The sequence below is a fragment of the Loxodonta africana genome, chromosome 10 (assembly GCF_030014295.1).
Source record: "Loxodonta africana isolate mLoxAfr1 chromosome 10, mLoxAfr1.hap2, whole genome shotgun sequence".
Lineage (NCBI taxonomy): Eukaryota > Metazoa > Chordata > Mammalia > Proboscidea > Elephantidae > Loxodonta > Loxodonta africana.
In genome coordinates, this window is record NC_087351.1 from 118834172 (window position 1) to 118858194 (window position 24023).

Here is a 24023-nt window from a genome sequence, read left to right on the forward strand (position 1 = left end):
CCTCCCCAACACCCACTCGTTGGGCGTTACTGCTGGGCATGACTAAAGCTTGTCTCAGGCACTGCTCCCCAGCTCTCTGTGCCCACAGTGGTAGGCCGGTGGACACCCGCTCCACAAAGGAGCCACCACCCGGGCACCCGGCCTCGCCAAGGGGGACTGCAGACAGGAATCCAGCTACCTTCAGTGTCGATTAGCTTGTCAGGCCCATCACACAGGTCTATGTGGGTCCTTAAACAGAGGCATGATACCCCCTTTCCTTATCAGGATCCTAAAGCCACCGCTTTTGTAAGTCACAGTCCCTATTTTCCGCTCTCCGCACCTCTACCGTCGCCCCTGCAGCCAGGCTGCTAAGAGACACAAACCTGACGCTGAGGAAACGAACTGGTATCAAGAACTCTTCCTGGGAAGCACAGGAGAGCCAGTCCCTTACAAACAGAAATGTTACAACAGTGAAATGGAGACCAATCAGGGATCTGTCTAGAAAATGAAAAACATTAAGAAATGTTTATTTTATATGTAACAGAATTTCGTTTGCAAATTCAACTACATACCAAGCCTTCAAATAATCTGCCAAATTTCGACGATTTTTCCAATAAAACTGATAACATGAAAAAAAGAATATACATTATAGCTATCTCTGAAACTGGGCAGATGTGGTTTTAAAATGACCTAACTGCCATAAAGTGCAGAATACTGCTTCAGGTTCACTGGTACAAACACTTCCAATTCTTCTCCATGAGGAAAACCTTCCAGTCAGAAGGAAGCCATCGATGGACGGTGAGACCAGCATTTCTTTCACAGAAGCGCAGACAACCAGAGCACCTTTTCGGTCCCCCCAGGGCTGCCCACTCTGCAGCCCCTCGCTTTGCAGCGTGCCACCCAGCCCCACCACAAGCTCTCACGGGACCTGGCCTCATCAGCGTGAAGCGTGTCCCCGCTCAGGTCTTCTGCTCCAGGAACAGGGGAGGGGGTGCAGGGGTGCTGAACAAGGCCCAGGGGAGCTTAGCTCTGGAGCCCCGTGTGGTCAGGAAAGTAAAGAGAACCCCACTGCCCTTTAACTCATGCAGTGATTCTTCTTCCCCTCAGCAGAGTAACTAACTGTTATACAACACAGCTGAACTGGAAAGATCCTCTCCGGGGTCAGCACACGGCAGACAATCAATGCAGAGCTTCTTTTGTTTGTCAAATACTTTTAATTAACGTTAAGCGTTTACATCACCGATATTAAAGAACGGCCATATGCACAAAGGAAAACAGCTTTTTCGGCTAAGGGGTGGGCAGGGCAGAATGCGTGTGAGAAACAGGAAATGTCCATATGTGGACCGGGGAGTAGTCCTTGTCAACCGGCAGGGGGACTCAGAAGGTGCACCCCAGCTCACGTCCAGGGTGAGTCCATCCACCCCCACCACCCATTTGCCCTCTAGACTAGAGGCCCACACACACATGGATCTGAGCCTCTTCAATTCCAGGCTTAACTTTAGTTATTAAGTTTGGTCCCAGCACCAGTCTGATGCAGTAAACCTGGGCATTTTCACTCCCTGGGGCATGGGCACTTGTCAACTCAGCAAGCATGAGTCCTCCGTGGCCAGGCCGGCTGAGGACACTCTACGAGTGCACAGTCCCCACATGGAGCAGGACGGTGGGTGGGGGCACCCTCAGCACAGGGTCAGCCGTGGGCAGGACGGGGCCCTCCAGGAATGAGATCTCGAAGAGCAGCCAGCAGCCAGCGGCCAGGATTCCCAAGTAAACAAACATTCCACTTTTGCCTTCAATGACAGACAGTCCTCTCAGTGGCATTACATATAAATAGGCACAAATAAGACCCTCCACAATCTACAGGAAGTTTCATAGCTTCCCAAGGACACTCAGGAGAACACAGGTGTCAACTCTGCCTGTGACATGCGTGATGGAGAAGCACACATGGTCGACTCCGACTGTGACACGTATGATGGAGATGCACACATGGTCGACTCCGACTGTGACACGTATGATGGAGATGCACACATGGTCGAGACTGACTGTGACACACGTGATGGGGACACACACACGGTCGACTCTGACATGCGTGATGGGGAAGCACACATGGTTGACTCCGACTGTGACACACGTGATGGAGACACACACGATTGACTCCGACTGTGACACGTGATGGGGACGCACACATGGTCGACTCCGACTGTGACACGCGTGACGGGGAAGCACACAGGGTGGACACTGTGACATGCATGATGGGGAAGGGCAGTTGACACCAGCTGTGACACACGTGATGGGGAAGCACACACGGTCAATACCGACTGTGACACACATGATGGGGAAGCACAGTCAATACCAACTGTGACAGGCATAATGGGGAAGCACACACAGGTCACTACCAACTGTGACACGCATGATGGGGAAGCACACACAGTTGACACCAGCTGTGACACATGTGATGGGGAAGCAAGCACGGTCAACACTAACACGCATGATGGGGAAGCACACATGGTCAATACCAACTGACACACATGATGGGGAAGCACAGTCAATACCGACTGTGACACACATGATGGGGAAGCACACATGGGTCAATAACAACTGTGACACGCATGATGGGGAAGCACACACAGTCAATACCGATTGTGACAGGCATGATGGGAGATGCACACATACATCAAAGAAAAATCGTGATATTGTTACATGGTTGGCTGAGTGGAGGTGTGGAGCTCGTAAAAAACCTTTAAACCTTAAAAAAATGAAGTACGCCAACTGCCATTGCTGAGGCTGTGGGGTTTCTAATACAGCAGCAGGACAATTATAGAAAAATATACTTTTAAGAAAATAGCTGAAAAATCTAAACAGATAACAAGTATAAAAAGTTTAAAAATATATCTTAAGACAAAATATTGCCCAAAACATATAAAACTTAATTTTAAAAAATCCACCTATCTAACTAATGAGGTTGGGTGCGGCCAGCGGCTCCTGTCCTCTGCAGGGGCTGCAGCTGGGATAGAGAAGGGGCGGGGTCCAGGCAGTAGGGATTCCACAAATGGCCCAGAAATAAAGCAGGCTTGAGGATGACGCCTGGTGCCCACTGCGCTCAGCCTCTGCCCTGCTACGGGTGAAAAGGGACCAGACCAGGGTGGAGGCCTGCAGCCTGCCAACGACAAGCTGTCCCAGAACATTCTCCTAACCTAACCGAGCGGCTGCAGGGTGTTGGGAAGACCCCTCACAGAGCCGAGCGCTCCAGGTGTTGCTTCTGGGGTGCAAACACACCTGTGGGGCAATCTGGAGGTGGGCTCACACACTCGGTCGGGTCCTGTCTCAGGTCTCCACCAGGATCTCCACGATGTGGTCGAGCTCGCCCAGGTCAGCCTTGCAGCCAGGGCCAGGGGGCGCAGGGGCCAGGGGCGTGAAGCCCTCAAGCGTGTCACAGGGGCCAGCCCTGGAGCTGCCCATCATGCCCGTCAGCACTGTGTCAAGGTCATAGTAGGAGCTGTCGACATCCGAAAAGAGGTCCTCCACGGAGCTGGGGTTTTTACTTTCCAGGGTCTCAAATATCTGATCCAGTGACTTCTGGAAGCTTCCTCTGTTTTCTCGGGAGCTGTCCAGGTCCCAGACGCTGCTGGGAGGGTGTTCCGGTGCCTGTGCTGCCGTGACCGCGGGGGCATCACAGGTCAGGTCTGGAGCCTGGTCCTCTTTGAAGCCTTTGGGGAAGGTGCTGTCCTCAGGACCAGGCTTCCCATGCTCCTGCTCCTGTGCTGATCGGCACAGGATGTCTGTGGAGACGAGGCGGTCGAGCGGCGCCAGCCCCGCGCCCTGTGGGGCCACCATGCGCCAAGCCCCGTCCTGGGTCATCTCCTCCTGAATCTGCCGCACCGTGTTGGCGATGAGGACTGAGCGGCAGAGGTTCGGCTCCACCAGCATGTGGCACAGCTGCAGCTTCACCAGGGACATGTCCAGGAGCGACTGCCGCTGCAGGTCATAAGGGGCGACAGCCCGGACGCCGGCCGGGGGCCCATCCGCCTCCTCCTCGTTGTCAAAACACTTTCTCTTTAGTCCTCTTCCAAACATTTTGCCTGTTGAAACCAAGCAAGAGGCCACTTAGTGCAGTTCAGATGCTCTCCCCCAATCCTAGTCATCACCCATCAGGGAGAGAGGAGAAAGAGAGATCACCCATGGCCAAGGCCCAGACCCTGGAGGCGGAGCCGAGCAGGTGAGGCAGGAGGACAGACGTCCCCCTCAGAACAGTGATCTAACTGTGCACACATCTGTAGTGCAAACACAGTCAAATCAGCCAGTAGTTTTACCAACTACAGATCTCTACGCTGTATATTTTTTTCATTAAAAAAGAGAAACGAACCGGATCCCTTCCCGGGAGGACAGTCAGCTGACACAGCCACCCCAGCGTGTTGGTCTCAAACGTCTTTCACATTCACCTCTCCAGTGTGCAAAGGTTTGAACAGGTGCCCTCTGCTTTACCGCAACGTTAGGTCCAATTCTGCCAGCCCCGAAACCTCCAGTCTGGGATTAGCTTGCACAAACTCGGCCTCAGCTCACTGCCTCTGCCCCTTTCACACCTCTCTAGGGGGCTGCCTCCTGGCCAGTGCTGTGTGACAGGATGCAGCTAACAGAGGTGCTGTCTCTCAGAGCGGGACTCAGAGCACGGTGGTGCTGGCTGAAAATGCACATTCCTGGGCCTCAACCCAGACTATCTGAAGCAAGCATGGGGGGGGGTACCTAGAGCCCCAGCTGGAGGACCGACTGGCACTGTTATGAAGGTACCTGTCCAATGCACGGCCCAGCAGCAAACCCCAGCTCATGGCCAGTGTTACATATGGAATTGTGTCTCCTTTAAAATTATGTGTTGTAAAGCCTAATCTCTGCCTGTGGGTATAACCTCATTTGTGAATGGGCTGTGTTGTTATGTTAATGAGGTAGGCTTAGGTTTCCTCAAAGAGGATTAAGCCAAACCAAACCCACTGCATCTAGTCAATTCTGACTCAAAGTGACCCTAAAGGACAAAGTAGAACTGCCCCACAGGGTTTCCAAGGAGCACGTGGTGGATTCGAACTGCTGACCTGTTGGTTAGCAGTCCTAGCACTTAACCACTATGCGACCAGGGTTTCCCAGTGAGGATTAGGTCATGCTTATTATGTTAATGAGGCAGGATTAGGGTACATTTTGAGATATAAGACCTTAAACAAGAAAGCAATAGAACGAAAGGATAGCTATCCAAGACGCTCATCGAACCCCATTTAAGATTGATACAAAAAGAAAAACACCAAGACATATTATCATCAAACTCACCAAAACCAAAGATAAACAGAAAATTTTAAAAGCAGCCAGGGAGAAAAGAAAGGTTTCCTTCAAGGGAGAATCAATAAGAATATGTTCTGACTACTCAGCAGAAACCATGCAGGCAAGAAGGGAATGGGACGACATATACAGAACACTGAAGGAGAAAAACTGCCAGCCAAGGATCATATACCCAGCAAAACTCTCTCTGAAATATGAAGGCGAAATTAAGATATTTACAGACAAACACAAGTTTAGAGAATTTGCAAAAACCAAACCAAAGCTACAAGAAATACTAAAGGATATTGTTTGGTCAGAGAACCAATAATATCAAATATCACCACAACACAAGGTCACAAAACAGAACGTCCTGATATCAACTCAAATAGGGAAATCACAAAAACAAACAAATTAAGATTAATTAAAAAAAAAAAATACACATAACAGGGAATCATGGAAGTCAATAGGTAAAAGATCACAATAATTAAAAAGAGGGACTAAATACAGGAGGCATTGAACTGCCATATGGAGAGTGATACAAGGTGATATAGAACAATACAAGTTAGGTTTTTACTTAGAAAAATAGGGGTAAATAATAAGGTGACCACAAAAAGGTATAACAACTCTATAACTCAAGATAAAAGCCAAGAAAAACGTAACGACTCAACTAACATAAAGTCAAGCACTATGAAAATGAGGATCTCACAATTTACTAAGAAAAACGCCTCAGCACAAAAAAGTATGTGGAAAAATGAAATTGTCAACAACACACATAAAAAGGCATCAAAATGACAGCACAAAACTTATTTATCTATAATTACCCTGAATGTAAATGGACTAAATGCACCAATAAAGAGACAGAGAGTCACAGACTGGATAAAGAAACACGATCCATCTATATGCTGCCTACAAGAGACACACCTTAGACTTAGAGACACAAACAAACTAAAACTCAAAGGATGGAAAAAAATATATCAAGCAAACAATAAGCAAAAAAGAAGAGTAGCAATATTAATTTCTGACAAAATAGACTTTAGACTTAAATCCACCACAAAGGATAAAGAAGGACACTATATAATGATAAAAGGGACAATTGATCAGGAAGACATAACCATATTAAATATTTACACACCCAATGACAGGGCTGCAAGATACATAAATCAAATTTTAACAGAATTGAAAAACGAGATAGATACCTCCACAATTACAGTAGGAGACTTCAACACACCACTTTCGGAGAAGGACAGGACATCCAGTAAGAAGCTCAACAGAGACACGGAAGATCTAATTACAACAATCAACCAACTTGACCTCATTGACTTATAAAGAACTCTCCACCCAACTGCTGCAAAGTATACTTTTTTTTCTAGCGCACATGGAACATTCTCTAGAATAGACCACATATTAGGTCATAAAACAAACCTTTGCAGAGTCCAAAACATCGAAATATTACAAAGCATCTTCTCAGACCACAAGGCAATAAAACTAGAGATCAATAACAGAAAAACTAGGGAAAAGAAATCAAATACTTGGAAAATGAACAATACCCTCCTGAAAAAAGACTGGGTTATAGAAGACATCAAGGAGGGAATAAGGAAATTCTTAGAAAGCAACGAGAATGAAAATACTTCCTATCAAAACCTCTGGGACACAGCAAAAGCAGTGCTCACAGGCCAATTTATATCAATAAATGCACACATACAAAAAGAAGAAAGAGCCAAAATCAGAGAACTGTCCCTACAACTTGAACAAACAGAAAGTGAGCAACAAAAGAATCCATCAGGCACCAGAAGAAAACAAATAATAAAAATTAGAGCTGAACTAAATGAATTAGAGAACAGAAAAACAATCGAAAGAATTAACAAAGCCAAAAGCTGGTTCTTTGAAAAAATTAACAAAATTGATAAACCATTGGCTAGACTGACTAAAGAAACACAGGAAAGGAAACAAATACCCCGAATAAGAAATGAGAAGGACCACATCACAACAGAACCAAATGAAATTAAAAGAATCATTTCAGATTATTATGGAAAATTGTACTCTAACAAATTTGAAAACCTAGAAGAAATGGATGAATTCCTGGAAAAACACTACCTACCTAAACTAACACATTCAGAAGTAGAACAACTAAATAGACCCATAACAAAAAAAGAGATTGAAACGGTAATCAAAAAACTCCCAACAAAAAAAAAGCCCTGGCCCGGACGGCTTCACTGCAGAGTTCTACCAAACTTTCAGAGAAGAGTTAACACCACTACTACTAAAGGTATTCCAAAGAATAGAAAATGACGGAATACTACCCAACTCATTCTATGAAGCCACCATCTCCCTGATACCAAAACCAGGTAAAGACATTACAAAAAAAGAAAATTATAGACCTATATCCCTCATGAACATTGATGCAAAAATCCTCAACAAAATTCTAGCCAATAGAATCCAACAACACATCAAAAAAATAATTCACCCTGATCAAGTGGGATTTATACCAGGTATGCAGGGATGGTTTAATATCAGAAAAACCATTAATGTAATCCATCACATAAATAAAACAAAAGACAAAAACCACATGATCTTATCAATTGATGCAGAAAAGGCATTTGACAAAGTCCAACACCCATTCATGATAAAAACTCTTACCAAAATAGGAATTGAAGGAAAATTCCTCAACATAATAAAGGGCATCTATGCAAAGCCAACAGCCAATATCACTCTAAATGGAGAGAACCTGAAAGCATTTCCCTTGAGAACGGGAACCAGACAAGGATGCCCTTTATCACTGATCTTATTCAACATCGTGTTGGAAGTCTTAGCCAGGGCAATTAGGCTAGACAAAGAAATAAAAGGTATCCGGATTGGCAAGGAAGAAGTAAAGTTATCACTATTTGCAGATGACATGATTATATACACAGAAAACCCTAAGGAATCCTGCAGAAAACTACTGAAACTAATAGAAGAGTTTGGCAGAGTCTCAGGTTATAAAATAAACATACAAAAATCACTTGGATTCCTCTACATCAACAAAAAAAACACCGAAGAGGAAATAACCAAATCAATACCATTCACAGTAGCCCCCAAGAAGATAAGATACTTAGGAATAAATCTTACCAAGGATGTAAAAGACCTATACAAAGAAAACTACAAAGCTCTACTACAAGAAATTCAAAAGGACATACTTAAGTGGAAAAACATACCTTGCTCATGGATAGGAAGACTTAACATAGTAAAAATGTTTATTCTACCAAAAGCCATCTATACATTTAACGCACTTCCGATCCAAATTCCAATGTCATATTTTAAAGGGATAGAGAAACAAATCACCAACTTCATATGGAAGGGAAAGAAGCCCCGGATAAGCAAAGCACTACTGAAAAAGAAGAAGAAAGTGGGAGGCCTCACCTTACCTGACTTCAGAACCTATTATACAGCCACAGTAGTCAAAACAGCCTGGTATTGGTACAACAACAGGCACATAGACCAGTGGAACAGAATTGAGAACCCAGACATAGATCCATCCACGTATGACCAGCTGATATTTGACAAAGGATCAGTGTCAATAAACTGGGGAAAAGATAGCCTTTTTAACAAATGGTGCTGGCATAACTGGATATCCATTTGCAAAAAAATGAAACAGGACCCATACCTCACACCATGCACAAAAACTAACTCCAAGTGGATCAAAGACCTAAACATAAAGACTAAAACGATAAAGATCATGGAAGAAAAAATTGGGACAACCCTAGGAGCCCTAATACAAGGTATGAACAGAATACAAAACATTACCAAAAATGATGAAGAGAAACCCGATAACTGGGAGCTCCTAAAAATCAAACACCTATACCCATCTAAAGACTTCACCAAAAGAATAAAAAGACCACCTACAGATTGGGAAAGAATTTTCAGCTATGACATCTCCGACCAGCGCCTGATCTCTAAAATCTACATGATTCTGTCAAAACTCAACCACAAAAAGACAAACAACCCAATCAAGAAGTGGGCAAAGGATATGAACACACATTTCACTAAAGAAGATATTCAGGCAGCCAACAGATACATGAGAAAATGCTCTCGATCATTAGCCATTAGAGAAATGCAAATTAAAACTACGATGAGATTCCATCTCACACCAGCAAGGCTGGCATTAATCTAAAAAACACAAAATAATAAATGCTGGAGAGGCTGCGGAGAGATTGGAACTCTCATACACTGCTAGTGGGAATGTAAAATGGTACAACCACTTTGGAAATCTATCTGGCGTTTTCTTAAACAGTTAGAAATAGAACTACCATACAACCCAGAAATCCCACTCCTCGGAATATACCCTAGGGATACAAGAGCCTTCATACAAACAGATATATGCACACCCATGTTTATTGCAGCTCTGTTTACAATAGCAAAAAGATGGAAGCAACCAAAGTGTCCATCAACGGATGAATGGGTAAATAAATTGTGGTATATCCACACAATGGAATACTACGCATCGATAAAGAACAGTGACGAATCTCTGAAACATTTCATAACATGGAGAAACCTGGAAGCCATTATGCTGAGCGAAATTAGTCAGAGGCAAAAGGACAAATATTGTATAAGACCACTATTATAAGATCTTGAGTAATAGTAAACCTGAGAAGAACACATACTTTTGTGGTTACGAGGGGGGGAGGGAGGGAGGGTGGGAGAGGGTTTTTTATTGATTAATCAGTAGATAAGAACTGCTTTAGGTGAAGGGAAAGACAACACTCAATACATGGAAGGTCAGCTCAATTGGACTGGACCAAAAGCAAAGAAGTTTCCGGGATAAAATGAATGCTTCAAAGCTCAGCGGAGCAAGCGCGGGGGTCTGGGGAACATGGTTTGAGGGGACTTCTATGTCAATTGGCAAAATAATTCTATTATGAAATCATTCTGCATCCCACTTTGAAATGTGGCGTCTGGGGTCTTAAATGCTAACAAGCGGCCATCTAAGATGCAGCAATTGGTCTCAACCCACCTGGAGCAAAGGAAAATGAAGAACACCAAGGCCACACGACAACTAAGAGCCCAAGAGACAGAAAGGGCCACATGAACCAGAGACCTACATCATCCTGAGACCAGAAGAACTAGTTGGTGCCCGGCCACAATCGATGACTGCCCTGACAGGGAGCACAGTAGAGGACCCCTGAGGGAGCAGGAGATCAGTGGGATGCAGACCCCAAATTCTCATAAAAAGACCAAACTTAATGGTCTGACTGAGACTGGAGGAATCCCGGCGGCCATGCTCCCCAGACCTTCTGTTGACACAGGACAGGAACCATCCCTGAAGACAACTCATCAGAAATGAAAGGGACTGGTCAGTGGGTGGGAGAGAGACGCTGATGAAGAGTGAGCTAATGATATCAGGTGGACACTTGAGATTGTGTTGGCAACTCTTGTCTGGAGGGGGGATGGGAGGATAGAGAGAGAAGGAAGCAGACAAAATTGTCAAGAAAGGAGAGACTGAAAGGGCTGACTCAAGAGGGGGAGAGTAAGTGGGAGTAGGGAGTGAGATGTATGTAAACTTATATGTGACAGACTGATTGGATTTGTAAACGTTCACTTGAAGCTTAATAAAAGTTATTAAAAAAAAAAAAAAGAAAGCAATAGAAGCAGATGGGGGAACAGAGACACCAAGCCACGTGAAGATCACCAAGGACCAGGAGCTCAGAGACAAAGACCTTTCTCCAGAGCCAACAAAGAACGTTTCCCCTAAAGCTGGCACCCTGAATTTGGACATCTAGCCTCCTAAACTGTGAGAAAGTAAATTCTGTTTGTGAAAAGCCACTCACTTATGGTATTTGTCACAGTGGCACTGGATAACTAAGACAGCCAGGGAGGCCCTGCTAGGGGCGCCAGGTGCTGAGGGCTGGAGTCCCACCACGGCTGCTCTGCCACCAGGCCCACCGACACAGATGCCCCGAGTAAAGGCCCTGGGCTGTCAGCCCTCTTCAGGCCCTGTGAGCACTTTCACGAGGGGCCAGCGGCTGAGACTAAGGCGGCAGTGCACCAGCAGACACGGCGACGGCCGAGGTTTGGCCCCAGCAGTTACTCCAGAGGAGCGTACAGTGCTTCAAGAGAAAAAAAAGGTCCCATCTGATGAGGCAATGACAAAGTCTAATTATACCAGATGTCCTGGACTACAATCATGTGACCTTCAAACTGTTTTTTTCAGGTTTGACACACACATCTACCTTTAAGTACCTTTGAATAAAAAAAAAAAAACCATTGCCGTTGAGTCGATTCCGACTCCTAGCGACCCTACACAGACAGAGTAGAACTGCCCCATAGGGTTTCCAGGGAGTGCCTGGTAGATTTGAACGGCCAACCTTTCAGTTAGCAGTCGTAGCTCTTAGCCACTATGCTACCAGGGTTTCCCCCTTTGAATGGGCAGCCATAAAAACAGGCCCCGTGCTATCTGATAACTATTAGGAATTTCAGAGTGCACATGTGAACCATTCCCCCTAAGGTGTAAGTCAAGACAAATGAACCGAAGAAAGGCACGTGACTCCACAAACATGGATTTGGACCCACACCACAGTCATCCTCACCACAAAATCCAGGCCCTCAGCGTGTCCTGCAGGCTTCCTGACATATCCCCTGGCCGTCTAGCTGTCCGTCCAGCCATCCCTGTCTGTCCATCTGGTGGTCTACGCTGCTCACCTCTGCCCAAGCAGCAGCCCTTTCCCATCCAAGTGCCTCACCTGGCCCATGGCTGTCCCTACTCCCTCCAGATGCCAGGTGCCCCCTACTGGACAGTCCCAGAGAAGGGCTCTCAGCTGCTGGCTCAGGTGAGGGCCAGCTCCTGGCACGTGAGGTCACTCCCATGTGTGCGGCACGGTTGAGCCCACTTCACTAGGGGACTTACCAGCGACATATCTGTCCTCAGATGTAAAAAGTGGAGACTGTTCTTTTGAAACAATTCTAAGTTGGGAAACCTTAGGGGTGAGAACAACAAAGCAGACAGGAGTGAGGGCTTTAGTTTCTTACCTGGTGTGCGGCTGGAGGATTACACGAGCTAACTCAGGGACCCACTGGCCAGCAGGTTGGCCCTGCTTCCAGTAGCCCAAGGAGGACCTTTCTAGAACAGGAAAGAACAAAAACAAAAACCTGTTGCCATCAAGTTGATTCTGATTCACAACGACCCTACAGGACAGAGTAGACCTGCCCCACAGGGTTTCCAAGGAGCAGTTGGTGGGTTCAAACTGCCAACCTTTTGGTTAACAGCCGAGTTCTTAACCACTGAGCTACCAGGGCTCCTTCTAGAACAGAAAGGAAAAAGCAAAGCAGTGACCCATAAGCTTCTCTCCTTTCATGTTTGAAATACAGCTACCATGTTTATTTTAAATAATTTTTATTCATAAAAGTGGAATCTTAAATATGCAAATTTTAGGATTTCTGTTAAGAAGCGCGTAGGCTGCTGCTGACTGCTGGACATCATGTTTCCAAGTGCTGCGTTAGAACTGGGGGCAAAGGGTGATCCCGCACTCGGCCCAGGGACCAGGAAGGGAAAGGCCTGCAGGGAAGAAGACCCACCCTGCTGCCCCCACCCTCCCGGAGCCTCCTCCACCGCTGGCCTCCCACCAGCCCCACCCTCAGACACGGACAAAGCCCCCACCCGCTGAGTCTCCACACTGTCACAGGGCTCACCTCTCAAAAAAAAAAAACACCTCTCAAGTCCTGGCAAAAACGTGTGCCCAGATGTTACGGCAGCTCTATCCCTAACAGCCCCAGACTGGAAACTACCCAGGTATCCTTCCTTCAGTGTGTGAATGGTGAACAAACTGTGGTCCATCCACACCCTGGGTGCTACTCAGCAAAAAAGGGATGAATGATTGACACACAGCAACGTGGGTGGGTCTCAAGGGAGCCATGCCGAGTGAAACAGTCCCCAGCAGTTACAGACGTGACTCCGTGTCCACAGCATCGGTGGCTGCCAGGGGTCAGGGATGAGAGCAGGGCTGGGTGGGTGACCTCTGTGCTGACAGGACAGTTCTGTACCTGACTGTGGTGATGCCATGAAGCCACACGTGTGCTACAAGTACAGAGGACTACACACACCCCCCAGGGCAGGCTCTACCCTAAGTTCTGTGAGAGGCCAGTGCTGGGAAAAGCAGGTACGGGGACCTGCCTGGGGCCTTCCCACACATTTCTGGGGAACCTCCTGTGGGTCATTAATCATTTTAAAAGAGGAAGTTACAAAGTACTAAGCGTCACAGCTGATTTCCCTACACTTGTCAGTGTGGCCCAAGTCTTCAGCATTTCTGCAGGATGTCCCACACATGCCAGCTTACCAACTATCTTAAATCAAAGTAAGCATTTACCACCAAAACACACAAAAATATTTCACTTCCAATAATAAAAGAGGAGCCCTGGTGGCACAACGGTTAAAGCACTTAGCTACTAACCAAAATGTTGGCAGTTTGAATCTGCCAGGCGCTCCTTGGAAACTCTATGGGACAGTTCTACTCCGGCCTATAGGGTTGCTATGAGTTGGAATCGATTCGACAGCACTGGATGGTCGGGTTACTAACCAAAAGGTCAGCAGTTCAAACCCACCAGCTACTCCACGGGAAAAAGACGTGGCAGCCTGCTTCTGCGAAGACTTCCGGCCTTGGAAATTCTATGGGGCAGTTCTACTCTGTCCTACAGGGCCGCTGAGTCAGAATCAACTTGATGGCAGTGGGTGCTTCTGATAATAAAATATGCATTTTTTTTTTTAGCTTGGTTTTTTTTTTGTAAATTACTAGTTCAAAAATCACTGGTTTATATACTCAGAAGTGAAGGCAAGAACACAAACGGAATCCTGTACACTAATGTTCGCTGCAGTCAAAAGGTGGAAAACAACCACAATGCCCATCAACAGATGACGGATAAACAAAATGTGGTATACTACATACCCTAGTGGTGTAGTGGCTACAAGCCACGTCTGCTAACCAAAAAGGTCGGCACTTCGAAGCCACCAGGCGCTCCTTGGAAACTCCAAGGGGCAGTTCTACTCTGTCCTATAGAGTCGCTATGGGTCGGCATCGACTCGATGAGAATGGGTTTGGGTTTGGTACATACACACAATGGAGTCTCACTCAGCCATAAAGAGAAATGAAGTCTTTACGTAGGCCACAACATGGACGAACCATGAAAACATCATGCTGAGCAAAATAAGTCAGTCACAAAAGAACAAATTCTGGATGATCTCACTTATATGAAAGAAGCAAACATACAGAAACCAAAATTATTAGTGGTTACTGGGGTGGAAGGAAGAGGGAAGGTCTGCTCAGGTACAGTGAGTTTAAGTTTGTGGTGGTGGAATGGTTTGGAAAAGAAGAGCGAGAATGGTTTCACGACTTGAAGAATGGATCACTGCCACGGAATTGTACGAGTAGAAGTTGCTGAACTGGCATATGTCTTACTGTGTATATGGCCCAGCAGTCCCCCAGGGTGGGGAACAGAAGATTCCAGCACAGTCCTGGCCAGATTCTGAGACCATACGGCTGGGATGGCTGGGCCAGCCCCAATCTCGACCTGAGTCCTGGCCACCATCATGGCTGGACCTCTAGCCACCACCACCTCCAGAAGTGGGTCCACAGCCTCAATTCCAATTTCCGTAACATAATTAGGTCCGCTTTGAAACGCTTGACAAAAAGCCCCAAAAAACCCACTGCCATTGAGTCGATTCTGACTCATAACAACCCTGTAGGACAGAGAAGAACTGCCCCATAGGGTTTCCAAGGAGCGCCTGGTGGATTTGAACTGCCAACCTTTTGGTTAGCAGCCACAGATCAAAGAACAGGGAAAGATGGAGCAAGCACAGTAAAACCCTGCACAGTGCTGAGTCAGTGATGGGCACATGGAAGTTCGCTATCTAACTCTTGGGCTGGTCTGAAATTCCTCATGAATAATTACTATTACTTTCAAGTACTTTTGCTACTTGGAATGAAATTCTGGCACTTTCTTTTGCTTGGAACTATGCTCCAAAGGCACTTGAGGGAAACTTCGTACGAGACTTCCCGAGACAAAACATTTACTCTTCCAAAAAAGAAAGCAACTTTTTATTCTGATCTCCATTTTAATTATAAAATATGCTAAGACTTGAAATACAAAGCAGTTGTATAAAAGTTTATAAGGCAAGGATAAAAACAAATAAGTGTAAACTGAGCAACACCTTGCTCAAAAACTACAGGGTTATAGAAGAAATTAAGGACAGAATAAAGAAATTCACAGAATCAAATGAGAATGAAAACACATCCTACCAGAACCTTGGGGACACAGCAAAAGCAGTGCTGAGAGGTCAGTTTATAGAAATAAACGCACACATACAAAAAGAAGAAAGGGCCAAAACCAAAACATTAACCCCACAACTCGAACAAGCAGAAAGAGAGCAGCAAAAGCAGCCCTCAGGCACCAGAAGAAAGAAAATAACAAAAATTAGAGCAGAATTAAATGAAATAGAGAATAGAAAAACAACTGAAAGAGTTAATAAGACCAAAAGCTGGTTCTTTGAAAAGATCAAAAAATCAGTAAACCATTGACCAAACTGCCAAAAAAACAGGAAAGGAAGGAAATAACCCAAATAAAAAATGAGATGGGTGATATCACAACAGACCCAACCGAAATTAAAAGAAATCATAACAAAGTACTATGAAAAACTGTACTCTAGCAAATTTGAAAACCTAGAGGAAATTGACAAATTTCTAGAAACACACCACCTATCTAAACTAACACAAACAGAGGTAAAACAACTAAATAAATCTGTAACAAAAGAAGAGATTGAAAAGGTAATTTAAAAAACTCTCAACAAAAAAAAGCCCTGGCCCTGACAGCTTCACTGCAGAGCTCTATCAAACTTTCACGGAAGAGTTAACACCACTACTACTAAGGTATTTCAGAGCATAGAAAAGGACGGAATACTCCCAAACTCATTCTATGAAGCCACCATATCCCTGATACCAAAACCAGGTAAAGACACCACAAGAAAAGAAAATTACAGACCTATATCCTTCATGAACATAGATGCAAAAATCCTCAACAAAATTCTAGCCAATAGAATTCAACAACATAAAAAAGACAATTCACCATGACCAAGTGGGATTCATACCAGGAATGCAGGGATGGTTCAACATTAGAAAAACAATTAATGTAATCCACCACATAAATAAAACAAAAGACAAGAACCACATGATCTTATCAATTGATGCAGAAAAAGCATTTGACAAAGTCCAACACCCATGCATGATAAAAAAAAAACTCAGCAAAATAGGAATAGAAGGGAAATTCCTCAACATAATAAAGGACATTTATACAAAGCCAACAGCCAATATCATCCTTAATGGAGAGATTCTGAAAGCATGCCCCTTGAGAACGGGAACCAGACAAGAATGCCCTTTATCACCACTCTTATTCAACATTGTGGTGAAGGTCCTAGCCAGAGCAATTAGAGAAGATAAAGAAATACAGGGCATCCAAATTGGTAAGGAAGAAGTAAAAGTATTCCTGTTTGCAGAGGATATGATCTTATACACAGAACACCCCAAAGAATCCACAAGACAACTACTGGAACTAATAGAAGATTTCAGCAAAGTATCACGACACGAGATAAATGTACAAAATCAGCTCTACACCAACGAAAAGAACTTCAAAGAAGGAATCACCAAATCAATACCATTTACAGTAGCCCCTAAGAAAATAAAATACTTAGGAATAAACTTAACGAGGGACGTAGAAGACCTATACAAAGAAAACTACAAGACACTACTGCAAGAAACCAAGAAAGACCCATGTAAGTGGAAAAACATACCTTGCTCATTGAGAAAACGTCAGTTCTACACAAAGTGATCTACAGATACAATGCAATCCCGACCCAAATTCCAATGGCATTTTTTAGTGAGATGGAGAAACAAATCACCAACTTCACATGGAAAGGGAAGAGGCCCCAGAAAAGTAAAGCATTACTGAAAAAGAACAAAGTGGGAGGCCTTACACTATCTGATTTTAGAACCTATTGTACTGCCACGGTAGTCCAAACAGCCTAGTTCTGGTACAACAACACATACATAGACCAAAGGAACAGAATTGAGAATCTAGATGTAAATTCAACCACCTATGAGCAGCTGATGGACACCCTGGTGGCGTAGTGGTGAAGTGCTATGGCTGCTAACCAAAAAGGTCGGCAGTTCAAATCCGCCAGGCTCTCCTTGGAAACTCTACGGGGCAGTTCTACTCTGTCCTATAGGGTCGCTATGAGACGGAACTGACCCGACGGCAGTGGGTTTGGTTTTTGTTTTACGAGCGGCTGATATTTGACGAAGGCCTAAAGTCCGTTAAACGGGGAAAAGACAGTCCTTCTAACAAATGGTACTGGCATAACTGGTTATCCATCTGCAAAAAAAATGAAAACCCATACCTCACTCCATGCACAAAAATGAATTCAAAATGGATCAAAGACCTAAATCTAAAACAATAAAGATCATGGAAAAAAAAATACAGACAACACTAAGAGTCATAATACAGAATACAAAACATAATAATACACAAATACTAGAAGAGAAACTAGATAACTGGGAACTCCTAAAAATCAAGCCCCTTATACTCATCAAAAGACTTCATCACTGGAGGAAAAAGACAACTTACAGACTGGGGAAAAATCTTTGGCTACAACATATCCGATCAGGGTCTAATCTCAATATACTGCAAAACTTCAACCACAAAAAGACAAAAAACCCAATTAAAAAATGGGCAAAGGATATGAACAGCCACTTCACCAAAGATGACATTCATCCAGCTAACAGATACATGAGGAAATGTTCACGATCATTAGCCATTAGAGAAATGCAAATCAAAACTACAATCAAATACCATCTCACCTCAAAAAGGCTAGCATTAATCGAAAAAAACACAAAAAAATGCTGCAGAGACTGGAACACTTCTACATTGCTGGTGGGAATGTAAAATGGTACAACCACTTTGGAAATCGATTTGGTGCTTCCTTAAAAAGATAGAAATAGAACTACCATACGATGCAGCAATCCCACTCCTTGGAATATATCCTAGAGAAATAAAAGCCTTTACACGAACAGATATATGCACACCCATGTTTACTGCAGCACTGTTTACAACAGCAAAAAGATGGAAGCAACCAAGGTGCCCATCGACGGATGAATGGATGAATTATGGTATATTCACACAATGGAATACTACGCATCGATAAAGAACAGTGAGGGATCTGTGAAACATTTCATAACATGGAGGAACCTAGAAGGCATTATGCTGAGTGCAATTAGTCAGTTGCAAAAGAACAAATATTGTATAAGACCACTATTACAAGAAATGGAGAAACAGTTTAAACAGAGAAGAAAACATTCTTTGATGGTTACGAGGGTGGGAAGGGAGGGAGAGGAGCATTCACTAGCTAGACGGTAGACAAGAATCATCTTAGGTGAAAGGAAGGACAGCATACAATAGAGGGTAATTCAGCATAACTGGACTAAACCGAAAGCTAAGAAGTTTCCTGAACACAACCAAACACTTCGAGGGACAGAATAGCAGGGACGGGGGTCTGGGGACCATGGTTTCAGGGGACATCTAGGTCAACTGGCAGCACAAAGTTTATTAAGAAAATGTTCTGTGTCCCACTTTGGTGAGTGGTGTCTGGGGTCTTAAACACTAGCTGCCACCTAAGATGCATCAATTGGTCCCACCCCCCCTTGGAGCAAAGAAGAATGACGAATACCAAAAACAGAAGGAAAATATTAGCCCAAGAGACAAAAGGGGACACATAAATCAGAGACTCCATCAGCCTGAGACCAGAACTAGATGGTACCTAGCTACTACTAATGACGCCCCTGACAGGGAACACAACAGACAGTCCCTGATGGCGCAGGAGAAAAGCGGGGTGCAGAGCTCAAATTCTAGTAAGACCAGACTTAACGTTCTGAGACTGGAGGAACCCCAGAAGCCACGGCCCCAGACTGTTAACCCAGAATTAAAACCACTCCTGAAGCCAACTCTTCAGACAAAGAAGGCATAAAATACTTGTAAAAAGTGTACTTCTTAGTTCAACAGATATGTGAGACTAAATGGGCAGCTCTTACCCAAAGGCAAGATGAGAGGGCAGACGTGGATAAGAGCTGGTTGAATGGACACGGGAAACCCAAGGAATGTGTGGTCACAGTACAGGGACAGCAACTAGGGTCACATAACAACGTACGTATAAATTTTTGTATGAGAAACTAACTTGAGCTGTAACCTTTCACCTAAAGCACAATTAAAAAAAAAAAAAAAGTGGTAAAGAGGCACCACGCCAGGAAGAAACATGGCGACCAAAAGTGGGAAAGAGGCACCACGCCAGGAAGAAACATGGCGACCAAAAGCAAAGTCACCTTGTAAAAAATAGCTTTTTATCCAAAAAAAAAAAAAAAGTTTATTCAGCCATGTAATATATGAACGCAGACACAGATGTCAAATAATACCCGAGTGTACAGAATAAAAACAGGAAACCCTACTTCTCCTTTACCCTAATCACTGCACTGCAGTTTTGTGCCACTGTGTTGATTCTGACTCATAGGGACCCTACAGGGCAGGGCAGAACTGCCCCATAGAGTTCCCCAAACTGTAATCTTTCCGGGAGCTAGTTTTTCTCCTGCAGAGCCACTGGTGGGTTCAAACCACCAACCTTTTGGTTAGCAGCTGAATGCTCACCCATTGCACCAGCTGGCTCCTTAACCATGGCACTACCCATAGGTAAATACTTGTAACAGATTATTATGGATCTTTTCAGATCCTTGTTCTATTCATTTGTGTCTACTTATGACTGTATTATATACAAATATACACATATGTATACCTACATATTTGTATATAATACAGTCATGATTAGACACAAATGAATAAAAAAAAAAATACATACCAAAAAATAGGTAAACAAACCCATTACCACTGAATCAATTCTGACTCACAGCGACCCTATAAGACAGGGTAGAACAGCCCCATAGGGTTTCCAAGGGCAGGCTGGTGGATTTGAACTGCCGATCTTTTGGCTAGCAGCCGAGTTCTTAACCACTGTACCACCAGGGCTCCATTTATATATAATACACATATATATTTTACATAAATGCTAAAATTTTTAATATTGTGAAATGTTTCAGACACAGGAAAGTATAAAAACGGTCTAACAAGAGCATATACTACCATCCAGCTTAAAATTTAAAACCTTCCCTGTTGTGCACCACCATCCCCAAGCACAGCAGCTACCCTCAAACACAGAGATAACTACTATACTGAATTTAGCCATTATCATTCTGTGTGGTAAGAAAGTTAACTATTCTCAAATCTGGGCTTTGCCCTAAGCGTCTGTGAATGTCATGCCTGTTTTATCTTTGTTTGCCTGGGTCCTTGAGTCATATTAGGTAATCAAACAATGTAATTTAGAGTAGGGACTGGTCACAACGGCTAGTCCAACAATGTGATTTGTTGTGGGCACTTTAGGTCAGGTAGTACCACACCACTTCCAAAGGGTCTGGAGACTGAGATCAGTCACACGGACAGTCAAGCGTGCCTACATGACAGAGGCCCAATAATAGCTCTGGACACCAAGGCTTAGGTGAGCTTCCACGGTTGGCAATACTCTAGGCATACTGTCACACACCACTGCTAGGAGAGCAATGCTCTTCACAACTCCAGAGGGGGAGACCGGCTGGGAGCTCCACATTTGCTGTTTGGGGCTTTCCGGGACTCTGCTCTATCCACCTTTTCCCTTGGCTGATTCCAGCCTGTTTCCTTTAAAGCTATAATAAACTGTAACTGTGTGCATAGCAGGAAAAAAAAAAGTTTATAAAAAACTAAATTTTGTAAATGGGCAGTTTTGCCCTGTGGCTCCTATGAAAAAAATGTAACTTAGTCCTGTTGTCCTGTGCACCCAACACAAACACCACCAGGAGAGAAAATGCAACCGAAAAACCCTCTATTTGGACTTTCCCTGGCCATCTGTTTTGGACACAGCAAGCTTTTAAAACTCAAGAATGAAGCTTGTTGCCGGTGTTTTTCCACATCCACCCCATGAGTGCACTAGGATGGCCTAAGAGGCTCACGGAGGCTCAGCGGACTTACCTACCCGAGTCCTGGGAATCATCTTCCCACATTTGCTTCCCTCCCCGCGGTGAGCCTCCATCTGACTGGGCGGCTTAGACTAGATCGCAAGGGGAGAGGCAGAGCGCTGCCTTTAAACCACCTAAGGCTGGCAGCACTTGCTTCCTGAAGTCCCTGGACAAGCTTAAAGAGAAGCTGGGTCTTCTGCCGCGGGGTGGGGGGCAGAAACCACTGCAAAATGTACTTAGAATGCTCCTTTTAAAAGCAATTAAGACAAAAAAAAAAAATAATAATAAATAAGGAAAAGAATTAACTGAACACTGACCAGGCCAACAGCCAGCCTATCAGGGCTCCAGAGAAAGGTGTTCCAGGCCCTGCCATTTTGGAAAGTGGCGTTCTTAAGAGCAAAGCCCAGTTTTAATAAGAGGCCCTAAAATGACATTCAAGCGTTCCATCGCTGGCAACGGCTTTTTTTTTTTTTTACACACCCCCTTACTGTGCCAGGAATGAAATTTAGGAGTGAAATCTCGAGGACGGCATACAGCCAAAATGCATGGATAGGTGGGTGAATGGATGGGTGAGTGGGAAGGAAGAGGGACAAATAGATGGACAGATAGATGGACAGGCAGGCAGATGGATGAGGGGATGGATGCAAGGATGGGCAGACAGACTGGCAGATGAACATAAGTACAGAAGGAAGAACAGGCTGTAGGATGGATGGCTGAGTGAGACCGGGGCTGCTAAGAGCTTTCTCCTCTGGGCTATAAATTCAAGTTGGAGACAAGAGGTTCCAGGCTGAGTGGACACTCCCGCTGGTCTTCGGCTCGGGCCTGACAGGGGCTCACTGCAGGCTACTTCCAGGCCCTGGGTTGGGAGAGGGAAGAACCTACCCTACCTGCACCTTTGCGTAGGGTAGGTTCTTCCCTCTCCCAACTCAGGGCCTGGAAGTAGCCTGCAGTCAGCTTTTCCAAACCAAAGGTTAAGCGGGCGTTTGGGCTTCTCTGCGAGGCAACCTCTTCCCAAGCGGCCAAATAAATCCACTTTTTGTTTTTTTAAGCCACCAACTGACTAAGAAAGAGCATCGCTTTTTGATTTAAAATGGTAAAAAACAGGGCAAGTTAGGGCCGTGGCCCACAAAGGTATTCCCACAAGGCTGATGACTCAGGGGCAGGGGAGGCGCCAACGGCACTGCCGCAAGCTCGTCGCTGGAACGCGCTCCGGACCCCCGCGCCCCTCTGGCCCCCGGACGTCGGGAAGGTCACCACCAGGCGCCCCGGGCTGCCGGTCCCCGCGGGCACCCTCCTCGGGGGGCGCGGTCGGCAGCCACGGGGCTCTCCCAAAGTCCCACCGAGGCAGGGGACCGGCCCTCCCCGCGCCGCAGGGATGGGGAACGCAGCGGGGACGGCGAGGCGTCGGGGGCGCGGGGACGGCAGGGCGTCGGGGGCGCAGGGACGGGGGCCCGGGGACGGCAGGGCGTCGGGGGCGCGGGGACGGCAGGGCGTCGGGGACGGCGGGGCGTCGGGGGCGCGGGGACGGCGGGGCGCCGGGGTCGCGGGCGGCAGGGCGCCGGGGGCGCGGGGGCGCGGGGACGGCGGGGCGCCGGGGGCGCGGGGACGGCGGGGCGCCGGGGGCGCGGGGACGGGGGCGCGGGAACGGCAGGGCGCCGGGGGCGCGGGCGCGGCAGAGCGTCGGGAGCGCGGGGACGGGGGCGCGGCAGAGCGTCGGGAGCGCGGGGACGGGGGCGCGGGAACGGCAGGGAGTCGGAGGCGCGGGAACGGCAGGGAGTCGGGGGCGCGGGGACGGTAGGGAGTCGGGGGCGCGGGGACGGGGGCGCGGCAGAGCGTCGGGAGCGCGGGGACGGGGGCGCGGGAACGGCAGGGAGTCGGGGGCGCGGGGACGGGGGGCGCGGGCACGGCAGGGCGTCGGGGGCGCGGGGACGGCAGGGCGTCGGGGGCGCGGGGACGGGGGCGGGAGGGGGCCGGGGGCGCGGGGACGGGGGAGGCAGGGCGCCAGGGTCAGGCCCTCGGGGTCTCCGGGTCGTATGGCGGCGCCCGCCCGGCCTCCGAGCCGCACAAAGGCCGTCGCGGAGCCATCTCGAGCCCCCGCCCCGGCCCCGGCCTCCCGCCCCGACCCCGGCCTCCCGCCCCGACCCCGACCCCGACCCCGGCCACTCACCTGTGCCCAGGCCCGCGCCGGCCCGATCAGCCGCGAGGTCTGCCCGCCGAGACCGCCGCCGGGGGAGGGGCCGCCGGGCCGGCGCGGGGCGGGGCCGGGCCGCCATTCGGCGCCCACAAAGGGTCACCAGCGCCGGCCGCGCCCCGCGCCCGCTGATTGGCTGAGGCGTGGGCGGGGCCTCCGTTTCAAACCCTGGACGGGGCGGGGCCTCCGGCAAATTCCGGACAGGGGCGGGACCTCCGGGCAAATTCCGGCTGGGGGCGGGGCCTCTGATTCAAACTCAAGGCGGGGCGGGGCTTCCGGCAAATTCCGGGCAGGGGCGGGACCTCCGGGCAAATTCCGGCTGGGGGCGGGGCCTCCTATTCAAACCCCCGGGCGGGGCGGGGCTTCCGGCAAATTCCGGACAGAGGCGGGACCTCCGGGCAAATTCCGGATGGGGGCGGGGCCTCCGATTCAAACCTGGACGGGGCGGGGCCTTCGGCAAA

General features: G+C 47.0%; 1 protein-coding gene across 2 annotated transcripts; it reads right to left on the reverse strand.

Annotated features, from left to right (window-relative positions):
- Positions 1-1170: 1170 nt before the first annotated feature.
- On the reverse strand, positions 1171-23608 carry CDCA4 (cell division cycle associated 4). Of its 2 annotated transcripts, XM_064293083.1 has the most exons (3): positions 23539-23608; positions 12274-12364; positions 1171-4055 (listed from the first exon to the last, which is right to left on the reverse strand). In XM_064293083.1, exon 3 carries the CDS (start codon positions 4048-4050, stop codon positions 3301-3303), a length of 750 nt encoding a protein of 249 aa, XP_064149153.1. In that variant the 5' UTR covers positions 4051-4055; positions 12274-12364; positions 23539-23608; the 3' UTR covers positions 1171-3300. The 2 variants fall into 2 exon arrangements, with proteins under 2 accessions (XP_064149153.1, XP_064149154.1); XM_064293084.1 differs by lacking the exon at positions 12274-12364 and having other exon boundaries at positions 23539-23585.
- Positions 23609-24023: the final 415 nt, after the last annotated feature.